The 13,107-nt window shown below is 31.0% G+C and overlaps 1 protein-coding gene across 1 annotated transcript in view; it reads left to right on the top strand.

Annotated features, from left to right (window-relative positions):
• Positions 1-2,910, top strand: part of LOC145255757 (DNA fragmentation factor subunit alpha-like) — a 56,357-nt gene extending 53,447 nt beyond the window's left edge. The window contains exon 6 of the mRNA XM_080114408.1: positions 328-2,910. Coding sequence (XP_079970534.1) covers positions 328-540 — 213 coding nt within the window. The 3' untranslated portion in view covers positions 541-2,910. The remainder of the gene's footprint in view (positions 1-327) is intronic.
• Positions 2,911-13,107: the final 10,197 nt, after the last annotated feature.

Raw genomic sequence — 13,107 nt, 5'->3', positions numbered from 1 at the left:
GTACTAGCATTCCTAAACACAATATTACTATATTTAAATTTATTAAAAAAATTCTTTACAAGTTATAAATATGATGAAATAAAGTAAAATGTCTGTGTTTGTGCATCATAATTTGATATGAAAATTGCATTTTAAGTGAAAAGACTATTACATAATTATGTGTTATGCCTTGAATGCAAAATGAACTCCATCATTGGATTCCTTGTAAAATTTTACTTAAGAGAACTTGTTTGATCTTGGTATAGGTTTTTGCTTTCAATTGCATCCCCATAGAGCCAGAAACACTACAGATGTTGATTTGCATAAATTCTTTCGTTTTCCTTCCAGATCATCAGCAAAATGTCGTGCAACAAGCTTGCGGCACACCTTGAAGAAAGTGAGTTATTTGCTGAGCAAGTCCAAATGGCTTGCAGTAACAGATTGGAAAATATTTACCAAACCCAAGATGCAATGGACATGCTCCGAATATACCATGCATCACAGCAAAACAGTTTGTTGGTTGAAGACAGCAAGAAGAAACGAAAGTCAGAACAAACCTGAATGGACAGACTCAAAGTAGCCATTTTGAATTTAAAAATAAAATTTTTTTCTATCCTGATAAAATATATTTTTTTGACAAGACCGTTCAACTCCAATTTGAATTCCAAAAATGTAAATTAAAATGTACACAATGTATATAAAACAAATAAGTTGCCTTTTACCTATAAAAATGCAGTGTGGGGGAGGGGGGGGTGAAGAGTGGTGGCTCCGATCATCTAAATTAGAGGATGGGTCATCCAATCATATTCAAACTGAATCCATTTCTCAAAATATTTTTCAGTACTGGGATATATACTTGAGTCTTTGAAGTATACAATCACTGGGCATCATCAGACTGCTGCAATGCAACTCAATAAGGCATTTTATTTTTCTCGCATTTAACATTGTCCAACTAACCCGACAGAATCTAAATTTTACTTGCAAAATCTAATAAAAAATAAGAATCAAGTAAATTTAATAAAATAAGCAAATTTTTTATTTTAGCATTTTCTCAAAAAACCCCCCAATTATTTGATGTTTTTCTTGGATGAAATAATGTTTGGATTATTCGTATTCTTCGAACTACTACAGACTTCTCATCTTTGTTGTTATTTTCACAACGTACCAGTCAAAAACTTGTACAGAATTTTGGAAGGTTTCGCATTATCTGCCAAGCTGCAGTCCCTGCATCCTCATGTTTGTTTAATTTCCATAGAATGTGCGCCGATGAATTTACTGCATTTGTACCCTTCAAGCGAAAATATTGTTGACACATCTGACTAGCTGCTAGATCCCAATCCTTCATTGTAAGGGTTCTTAGTTACCATAAGATCTTGTACACTTATAATTTCTTTCCTTGGACAGCTTACGTTTGGAATTCTCTTCTAGCTCCCTGTTTTCCCAACATGACAAACATGCAGAAATTTGAATGTTATCTGAACAAATATCTTGCTTCAGATTTATTGTGTTGGACTCAAGATTCTTTATGTTGAAATCAGGAATCTGCACAGAATTTCAAAACAGAACTCTTTATTTAATCCATAGGGGTAGCATGCTCTCGTTCTGTCAGCCATGACTGGATAGAAGTTCTAAGTAATTTGCAATTTTAAGTGTTGCCCACACTGAGGATTGAACCTTCAACTTCCAGAAGAGTGTAATCGACAATTGAATTTTACCAAGTAATTCATCATCACCAAGTAACAACAGGTTCAACACAAAGATCCCCATGTTCAACAACACCTGAAGAAGGTCAGAGATTACATCAACAGAAATGTTATTAAAATAAAAGATGAGAACAGTAGTCTGAAGAATTCAAATAATATAAATAATCAACCCTCATCTCAAAAATTCAGAAACAAAAAGTATTATGTTTTGAATGATTATCATTATTTTTGAAAAAAAGCTCAAAGCTAAAAAAAGAAATAAATAAAGAAATAGCTTTACATTTTTGATCATGTATTGACCATTATAGTTTTAAATTCTTGGAATAATAGTCTAAATGTTGCAGATTGACAGCTGCTGATTCTCTCATGCCAATTACATATTTTCCTCGGTCCCTAGGCTACTGTTGAGGTGGCTTGTTCTCTGTTGACTGAAGTCATGTGCAACACTTAAATGACCCCCCCCCGGTTTTGCTTTGTTAATTTATTGTTAATCTATTGAGGTGCTCTTACTAGGAATGCTGATGGGACTGCCCAGGCATTTTTCGTAGGCCAGGATGCTCTTTCTCTAGGACGCTGGCTTTTTAAATCCTATTGTCCGACCTTGTGTCACATTTTCCCGCCGCAAGAGGGAGATAAAATACCAGCTTCAATTATGACAGTCTATTTTCTTATAAGTTTTTCTGGAACAAGAAAAAAAAAGAATGTTCTTTTAAGTGTTAAAATCTGAAGGGAAAAAATACTGAAAATGAAAAAAAACTGAAAATTAAAAAGTTCTGATTCTGGAGGGACCCTACGAAAATATAGAATGTCGTAATTGAAGCTAATCAACAGGGTGGCGTGTGTGATGGACATTGGAGGATCAGCAGCAGCAGCTGTCGAGTCAACAAGGCATAAATAGTAAAACCCATAAATCAATCATAAAGTTATTTTCTTCCTCTTGTCTTTTTAAAAAAATTTCATATTAGTTTTTTTTTTTTTTTATTTTATGAAATTTTTACCAAATTGTATTAAGTCTGAAATTAACTTTTTAGGACAAATACAAAAAATATAGATTCTAAAAACATTCAAGGAAATTCTGATCATTCCAAGAGAGATAAATTATCACTTTTCTAAGACCAGAGTTTAGTATTCCTGCCATTAAAAAAAAAAAAAATAAAGCAAAACAAATATTTACTATATTTTAACACACAAAAATAAAATCATTATCTATTTTTACAAATTTCCTGAATTTAGTTTTGTTTTTTTATTATTGGTTTTATAGTTTGTTTCATAAATCATTAAAAATTTCCAAAAATATTTTTGTGCATTATTTTGGGCACTTGTACAGTTCAATCAAGACATTAAAAAATGAAAATATCGAAAAAAAAAAAAAGGTTATATTGTACGTATCTGTTTTGAACTGAAGATCTCAAAAAAAAAAATTTCACTTAATTTGATCGAGTAGTTTTTTTACAGCGGAAAAACACATTTTTATGACAGCACATTGAAGGTAGACATCTTTGAATTTTTAAATTTTTGTTTGGATTTTTAGAACACACCACAGGAAGATAACTCAGTTTAAAGCGCCAACACTCCCTCCCCATCTTTAATACTAGCTTTGCTTCCTAAAAGTCGAACCTTTTGCTTGGTATCATAACAAATTGTTCTTTTGCTATAAAAAAAAAAAAACTACTTGATGAAATTAAGTGAAAATTTTTTTCCGGAGAACTTCATTCCATAACGGATACGTATAATTTAAACTTTTTTTAATGTCTTGATTAAACTGTACAAGTACCTTATTTTGAAAACAAGTGCGATACTGTTGTGAAGTAAGATTCACATTATCAAAAAGTTCTGTTGAGCAAAAGTCACCAAAAAGGTCAAACTCTGGCTTAAAATCTTTGGTTATTGTCAGCTAATGTACTTCCTAACTTTGTAGCACGAACGGAAATGATGACAAAGCAAATAAGTTCCTTCATTTTTATTGTTCGTCAGTATTTCTATTGTGAAGCGATTTATTGAAATAATATAGAAGAAAAAGACATTATTGAAAAGCATACAATAAAAATTAGCAAAATTATGCAGATAAAAATAACACAATTAGTCTTTATTTCCACTTTTAATGACAAAATTAAAAAAAAAGTTTTTATTTTATTTGAAATTTTATAAGAAATATGTTTTTATTTATTTGAAATTTTATAAGAAATATGTTTATGAAATTAGAAAAGTTTTTTTGAAATTTAAAAATAAGTTTTTTTTATTTGAATTTATATAATAAATATGTTTATGAAAGTATAAAATTATTGAAATCAAAACAACAAAATTTCAAATATCATGAAAAAACATATTCAGTACATATTCCCAAAATAGTTTAAAAAAAAATATATTTGAAAAAGTGTTTTCAATAATTAAACAAAAGACTAATTTTAATAATTCTTAATTAAAATAAGACTGAAAAACTTTTTAATGATTATTAAATAAAAAAGAAAGATTGGAAAAAACGTAATAAAAAAAGAGTGCATTCACAAGGGGGATATAAGCATTAGAAAAAAAAAAGTGAAGGAACTGATTTGCCTTGTCGCTGTTTCCAATAGCACTACACTGGAAGTTAGGAACTATGTTTATTGACGAACCAGAGAATGTGAATTGTTAACAAGGGAGATAATTATCTTCTGAAAACTGAAAATCTTAAGCCAATTTTAAATTTTTATAAGATATAAAAATAAAAGTTGTTTTTTTGCTTAATTTAAAAATATCTTTTTTATTTGAATTTATATAATAAATATATGTTTATGAAAATATCGGAAAAACATAATAATAAAAAAAAAGCAAAGGAACCGATTTGCCTGCCGGAAGATAGGAAGTATGTTAGCTAACTATGACCAAATCTTTTTTCCACTAAAGCACATTTTAAGAAAATCAAAAATAAAATTAGTGAGAAGTTTTTTGATTTTGTTTTTTTTTTTCATTAGTATAGTTTAGGAAAAATCTTTTAAAAAAGTAAACTGCATTTTTTAATGATTTTATGTTTTTAGATTTAAAAGGGAAACAATTATAAATCAGAATTAGAAGAAAAAAGTTTCCCTTAAATTAATAAAAAATGTTAGTTTACTTTTTGGAAAGCCAATTTAATTTTTAAATAGTAAATATTTACTATTTATCTTTTTTCTGTAATACAAGCAAAAAATAAACAAGATGACAAAAATATATCAACAAATTATTTGATTCTCAAAAATCAAGAAGTTAAAAAAATCAGAAAATAAATGCTAAATATTTTGGCAAATATTTTTTTGGATCTATTCCATATAATTTTCACAAAAATTAATTTACAATTATACATATTTGAACTAGCTCATACTTAAACTTTGTCTCCCCATCAGCACCATACATGTGTGTATAACTATCATGCCTGACTGATGACAATCTTGATAACTATAATAGAAAGCCATCTGATATGCTTATCGCATTAATTTCCAAATTAATTCAATACATGATCTTGAAGATAAATGATTTATTTGAGCGGCAATGTCAAAATTGGGAAAACAGTCAATTGTTTTAAGCATATGGCTTAATTATTATTGTTTTATTAGACAATCCAGAAACATGTCTTGTCTCATCAAAGCTTCTATCAATACTTCAACAGCCACCGTCTCTTCGTAATGTTATTTTCACCTAATTCTTATGAACTTCCTTTCTCATCAGCCCCAACTTATTAATCTTTTTATGTTCTTTGTCTAGAATGTATCCTGTTTACAACATAATATCAGATTTATCTGAACAAATGTATTTAATTAATGTTTATACTAACAAAATAATCCAATAATTCTTGTGTTCTTTTGATAAGCTAATTACTCTTGTGATACTCCTGTCAATTTACAGCCAACGAAAATAGTACATAAATATATATATAGTTGAATAATATTAAGAAATAATGTTTTTTCTTACTTCTTCCATAAAACTTGTCATTATTAACTAAATTGTTTTCAAATAAATTGAATATGTCATGTTATTAATTATGGATTGTACCTATCCAGCAATGCCCAGGAGGAAAATAAAAATTGACTGACTTGTTTAAGACGGAATGGAATTTAATTTTAAGACTTTGATTTCATAATAAATGATTTCAAGGAAAAAGAAATTTTTTTCCTTACTATATGATGATAAATGAATAAGTAATAAAGAACAAATAATGTGTAACTAATGGGGAAACTTCTCTTTATACACAACGGAAAAAATGTAGGCTAGTCTGAATCAGGTATTGATATATCAAAACGATTGCTATCTCGATCTAACATTGAAAATCTGTCAAGATAACTTTATCTATGTATGTATTACATAGAAGAAGAAAACAGATAAAGAGATGGAAATAGTAACTATTTAAATCTTTTAAAAGTAAATATTTTTTTCTTTTTTACTTTAAAAGTAATTGTCAACTAAACAGCAGTGACAAAAAAGATGCATTAATGGATCAAAACAAAATTTCAACCCAATTATTTTTATCTAATAACAGAGTGATCATAAGTTCCTTTGACCAAGGGTGACAAAAAAAAAAAAAAAGAAGCTGAATCATGTTCAAGTTGACTTTTGAAAAGGAGAAATTCTGCTGTGTTGTTTTAATCTTTTTTTTCTAAAAATAATTCTTTTCATAAGTTTGTAAGCATTTTCGATGAATAAAATCTATTTAAAAAAAAAATTCTATTTGATTTTTAATTTTTAAAAAATACATTTACAAATGTTTTTATGTGAAAATAAGACTTTTATTCATATCACATATTAAATTATTTTTTATTTACTAATGAATCAACACTTATCAAGGCTGAACGCCATTTGAGGATAAGGGTTAATTATATGGATATGAGTGAAAAATATGAACTGAATGATAAATAAAATGAACAAAATTTTATTACTCATGGAGGCAATTTATGACATGTTAAAAAATGAATTTGTGTGAATGTATTTCTCCACTTCTCTTAAACATTAACCCAGTTTAAACATATAAAATCATGCACATTCATGAATTGGACATTATCACCGTTAACCTGACTAACAAGACAGAAAAAAATATGATGTAAATCATTAATTATAACTATTACTGACAAATTATTTTAAAAGAAATGCAGTTAAGAAATTTGTCAAAACCCTATCCTCGAGTGGCCCCTGAGCCTTGACAATTGATGACCCATTAGTAAAAAAAATATTTTGATTTACCTACTCATTAGTATTAAAAAAATCTATTATATAAAAGCGAAACTGTGTGTGTGTGTGCACAATTTTTTTGTATGTCTGCCAAAGGCTTTTTTCAGGGGAGTGCTTAGGGGAGTTACTACGTCTTAGAACTTCTTATATACTCTCTAGATTATAATATCTCCGATTTACAAAAGGAGGTCATCTCTATATTTTATTTGAGCGACTTTTACATGCTATTTTTGCGCTATTTCTTACTCTCGCCTGTTTGTTTGACTTTTCCATATAAAAGTGATGCTAAAAACCGAAAGCGAAGTGTGTTCTCGGCATGTCCAAAAGCAATGAGCTTTGAGTGATAGAAGGAAAAACCCGTCATTTAGACACTCCCCTTTTTGTGGGGAGCTGGTTTTCCCAAACATCTTGGAGAAACAAACGAATACACAGAAAGCATAAAGCTTAACTGGCTCTACATGATTTCATTTCTCTATGGTGTGATGTTTGATCTAGAAAAGCAGACGTTTTTTTAAACATTTATTTTCAATGGTTCTCACTTTCCTCTGCCCTCTTAGCGTAGCAGTAACGTGTCACGTTTTATTTTTTGACTTCGCCTTAAGGCTTCGGGTTCGAGTCTACATGCCTGCCAAAACTTTTTTTCCCCCCTACATACACACACTGACAAACACCTGGGCAACGCCGGGCACCTCCGCTAGTCAATAATAAAGGCCAAATACTTGGTTTTGGCTTTTACTTGCTATTGCTCTGGTTAAGTACTTAGTTAAAAAATGGCTATCACAGACTATTTAATTCTATGATTATTTTGCTTAAAGTAAATTGGCTTAAAATTTCTTTTAAATAAAAAATGCCCTTTTTTTAATGCAAATAGATTAGAATTGATTAGAAAAATCAAAATGTTTTGTTTTTTTTGTCTAATTTTCGTCAATAATAATAATTATTATTTGTAAATTCTATCAAACAAATAAATAAATATCCTAATTTAAAAAATTATGCAAGGAAAACTGGTGAAACTTTAGTATCATAAGGATTATCTCCCTTAGACCAAGAACTTTGAACTTTTTTTTTCTAACTTCTTTCGTGAAAGACGCATATGATTTTATAGCCCCAAATAAGGCAGAAGAACCTACTGTAATAGGTACCAGATTTATAAAGGAGGAGGGGAAGGAACCTCGGTAGCAAAAGTAAACTGTCTGGAGAAAGAAATTATCAGTAAAAAATTTTCAGGTATTTAAGGATGTCTACAGTTAAGCAGTTTGCAGCTAATTTGGTAGCTTGGGAATATTTTTATGGGATTATAAGTGTAATAAGTTCATAGCAGCATATTCATAAAACAAGCACTGGGATACAACTGACAGGGGGGTTGGAGCATCAGCCCAGATCCAGCAACAGTCTCCATGTACATGTAAATGGTGGCTTTGTAGAGTTATAGGATACTTGCTAATGTGAAAAGTTTTCTAACCTGGTAGAGGAAGCCTATCTTCTTTGCAATATTTATGTATTCATTTCATGTTGTTTGAGAATGTCAGAACAGGAAGTTTGAACGTTACACTTGTTGGAAAGATGAAGATTAGTTGTTAGAAAGGAAGTTTGTCTTTGTAACATCTGTTTTGGGATCTATTCCACTACAGACTGAAGGTCATAATTTTTCATTACTTTGCTTCAACTTTAACAGAATTTAAAATTAGGAAATTGTATACGTACATGAATTGAACACTATCACCATAAATCTGATGTAAGCGTGAAAAAAAAAAATGATATAAATCCTATTGAATAACAAATTTGAGCAAAATAAAATTATTTCCAAAATATTCCCGTTTAAAAAAAACCTTCAAGAGAGAATTTAGTATTTTACAGTTCTCTCCCTTAGACAAAAAAAAGTTTCAGCTTTTATTTTCGACTGTTTTCAGCAATTTTTCTTCATCTTAACGTGTATCTCTTGTGCAAGAAATTTGAAAGTGAAAGATATTTTTTTAAACAAACTAATATCGAAAAAGATCCACAAAAATAAGAATTATTTGATTAAAATGAAATCTGTATTTATTAATTAACTAGCAGAGGGAGGGGCACCTGATTTTGCCCGGTTGTAAAATATGCTTAAATATGATATTTTAATTTATCCAGATTGCATATAGTTGTGATTTCAAAAGTAAAAAAAAGTATTTGTGTGCCATCAGCTAGAATCGAAACCGAAAGCAAAACTGTAACATTCAAAGCTGGTGACGTTACCACCATACCAGCATGACATGCATATAAAATAAATTAAGATGAATGTACAAAATGTATAACGATTTTTTTCGATTTTGACCCCTTTTTGACACCTTAAAAACTATTTTAACCGGCTAAAGACCCATAAAAGAACAGTCCATAAAAAATCCAATCATTTGAAGCCCTTAGTGCTGCTCTGCGACTTTTACTTTCGGAAGAGATAGAGTTTGAAAATATGGAGATAGACAGACAGACAGACAGACACACATAGCGCCTTTTACATATTAGATTAAATGAATACGAATATAAAAACAAATATGAAAACAAACCTATTGATCTTTTGAATTTGAATTACTTTACCGATTCTTCATTTCAAGGACAAAATATGTCTTAAGTTATTTATTTTTCTCTCCACAGCAGGATGATGGGACACAAAGGTCAGAAAGTGGAATTTGAAAAGTCAGCGTCCTAGAAGAAGAGCACTCTGGTCTGCAAAATGTCCTGAGCAGCCCTGTCGGCATACTCTAGTTCAATCTCTAACAAATGTGTAGTACCACTCCTGGCTTTGAATAGTATATTTTTGTGATAGTAACGTCTATGAAAAGTGTAACAGTGCTAACTTGGATATAAGGGGCTACTATGTGGGACAAAATTTGCAGGGATACTATGTGGGGAGTTGAGTAGCAAGATGTTCATATTACACTTAAACTTCTGCATATGAGAACCATTAGGGAAGCAGGGACCCAGGAGGGAATTCCAAACTCTAGCAGTTTGAGGGAAGAAACTATTCGAGTAGAAGGCTTTCTGGCATCTAGGGATCTCTACAATGTAGGGTGGGATTTTGCTGTCTGTTGAGTTAGTTGGATATATTTATGAAGACGGGGTAAAAGGGATTGGAGTTTGAGTACTTTCCATTAAACTACTTGTAAAACAAGCATTACCAACTCTGTCAGCGTTACTTGTTTTGATATCTTTCTTGTTAATTGTACTCTCTGTGCTTCTTAGTAGTCATGTTTCACCGTTATTGTTTGTTGGTTCTGTATAACGTTTTCACCTATCTAGTGATACACGTGTACGAGCATCATGTTGCCCATATCAATCTGAAAATATTTAGATGATCACGTCGGAGTTTTATAAAGACCTGAATAATAAGATGCTTTTAATTGTTTTCTTACTCAATCTAAGTCATACTTTCTCACAGGAAAGTAGAGTTTCTGGTATAAACGGTTTTGTATTTGCATGGCAATATCTTTTATTGCAGTTGACTGCATCAAAGTGGTGCATCGACTCACACTAATCACGTATGTACTTTTTATTTACTAGGGTTTCTCTTTCTGCACCTTGTCTTGTACTCATTGCCAGGGATCATTATTGGTGCTCCAGTAACAGAAGTAAAAGATGAGAATCGTCAATCATAAGAGGAACTGCACATACCAAGTAGAATTAAAGGTATTCTTTTTGAGCTATTATTGCTGCTTTTATGGTCTGGTATATTCTTTCAATCAAACCATTGCCTTGAGGATGATATGCAGTCATTCTTAATTGATAAAAACCTATCACCTTGGCTAATTCCTGGAATAATTCGCCCTCAAATTAATTACCTCAGTCGGTTATAAATATGCAGTGGAACTCCAAATCAAGAAATCCATGCATCAATCAATGCCTCTGCTACCAACTATGCAATTACTTCAATCATAAGCTGTACTTCGATCCAACTAGTTGCATGGTCAATACAAATAATTAGATATCTATATGAATTAAGATAAGACTCGGAATTATTACACATTAGCGGTAATGGCCTAACAATATTGATATGCAATATTTAGAAACATGCATATGACAATTCGAAATTCTGAACATGAGATTTAGTGTGTCTGTTGTTGGCATACAACGCATTCTGCACAGAATTGCTCGATTGTTTTGTCGAAGTTTGACCAAAAATATCTGGATCTGTTTTTTAGATGCTACCATTGCGAGATGTACTAAGCAAATGTAGGATGTTGAAAACAACTTCATGGAGATCTTTCAGAATAAATAATCTGTGGTACATAGTTGAACTATCACACAGGATTGAGCCCACTTTGATACAAAATATTCTTTTAAGTCTCGGTATGATTTTATTTCATTTTCATTCATTTGTGTCTGAGTTATTTCAGCCAAATCACAGGCATCTACTTGCACATTGAATGCCGATCAAGACATACAGTCTGCAATTATATTTTGATTACCTTTAATATATGAAATGTCCATAATATATTCAGCAAGTACTAACAAGTATCGTCTATTTGATTTTGCTGGTGTCTGACTATAAACGGCTCCACATAATGGTCTATGAACAGTGAACACTGTTATGTGATACGTATGTTTCACTGAAAAATAAGCTGCCAGTAGCTTTGTCAAATGGTTAATATTTAGTTTGGGCTTGAGAGAATTTCTGTCATCCCTAAAAACCTACATAAGCTCTTCGAAAAAAAAAAAAATTCTAGTTCTTTAATTTTTTTTGCAGGAGATAACAAAATTTCTTTGTTTGCGTATAAACCTAGGAAATTTAATTCTGCTACATTGTATAGCTAATAAAACCTTTAAGTTATTATCACAAAGAAATTTTAAATAATTTATCTAAGTTTTCCATGTGTTGTTCAGAATACCCATTTGGTACTTGGAGGTTGGATCACTTTTGTATTTAGTAATTTCTTAAATTCTGTTTGCGCCATATTTAACTTACGACTTGAAAGTTGTGTAGCTTTATCGAAGACTGGTACATGATCTTCTGTGTCGATTCAGGGATAAACTCTGCTGTAGTTTTTACTTGTACCACCCTGAAGGAAGATCATACTTTCATATTTGCTTAGTATGTTGCGGACATTTCCAGTTAGATATATTTTATTAAATACTATGGTACTTATTGTGTTTACTTTTACCTCTCGTTTGGTTATTTTGTCAGGGAGGCATCTATTCTTGCAATTTACAATTATGCTAATTTTGTTTAAGAAGTCAAAGACTAATAATGGGTTGGTGACATCAGTGATCACAAAAACCAATTGGAAAAATCTTCTTAAACATGGGATTCTCATTTCTAAATTCGTTCGCACATGGAACTTTATTTTCTCTTCGTTAGCCATTGAGATATGTTACAGCAACTCAATTTACTGCAGAATGTGGCAAAACGGAAAGATTGACCTCTGTATCTATGATGAAATTTATTTTAGTAGTTCCTATTGTATATATTTATATTGTATATATTTATTTTAGTAGTTCCTATTGTAGCTGTAACTTCTAATAAAGGCAAACCTGAGGGAGAAAGCACAGTTTGCTTCTCTAGTTTTCTGATCCGCTAGGGCTCGAAGATGAAGGTTAAGAAATATTTGTAAACTACTTTTTTTTATTTTTGGACATCTACACGATGGTTTACATCTCAAAACCTATTTTACAAAACAAAGATGAGCTCTACAGACTTTTGGTTATTGTTTTTTATTATCAGGATATAAAACTCATAGAAATTGTCGCACTATTTTGACTTGGCCTCTCCGAGTTTGGCTGTCAACTATTTGAAATGTTGATGTGGTTTCTATTAATAGCATCAGCTTGTCGGATAATCATCCTAACTTCATTAAAGGCATTTCAGTATGGACTGCTATGAGGGTCGTTCGAAACGTAAAGCCTGACAGGGGGCTGGAGCTTGTTGAAGAGCTACATAGAGGGAAGCGGTACCATTAAAACGAGTGACCTTTTGTGCTTCAGAATTTATTTTTCTACATTGTCACCACCATTTTCAATGCAATTTTTGCCAGAAATTCAATGATGCATCTTTGTTTCTGATGCACATCTATGACAGGCGTTGCTTTCTTAGAATCTCAAACCGTCAATATCTGTAACAGAGATATGAAACTTTCAGATCCTGAATGCATCAAGTCAGTCAATGCAATTTGCAATCCCTTCTGATCCTCTCAGGCGGCAAAAATTGGAGGCATTACTTTTGGAACATCCCTCGTATAATTGGTGCTATCTGTTTAGGAAGGGCACATAGAAATTTATGTCAAAG

Source organism: Euprymna scolopes, chromosome 31, assembly GCF_053919585.1.
Source record: "Euprymna scolopes isolate OS-2025 chromosome 31, ASM5391958v1, whole genome shotgun sequence".
NCBI classification, from domain to species: domain Eukaryota; kingdom Metazoa; phylum Mollusca; class Cephalopoda; order Sepiida; family Sepiolidae; genus Euprymna; species Euprymna scolopes.
This window is presented reverse-complemented; position numbering and strand designations above follow the sequence as displayed.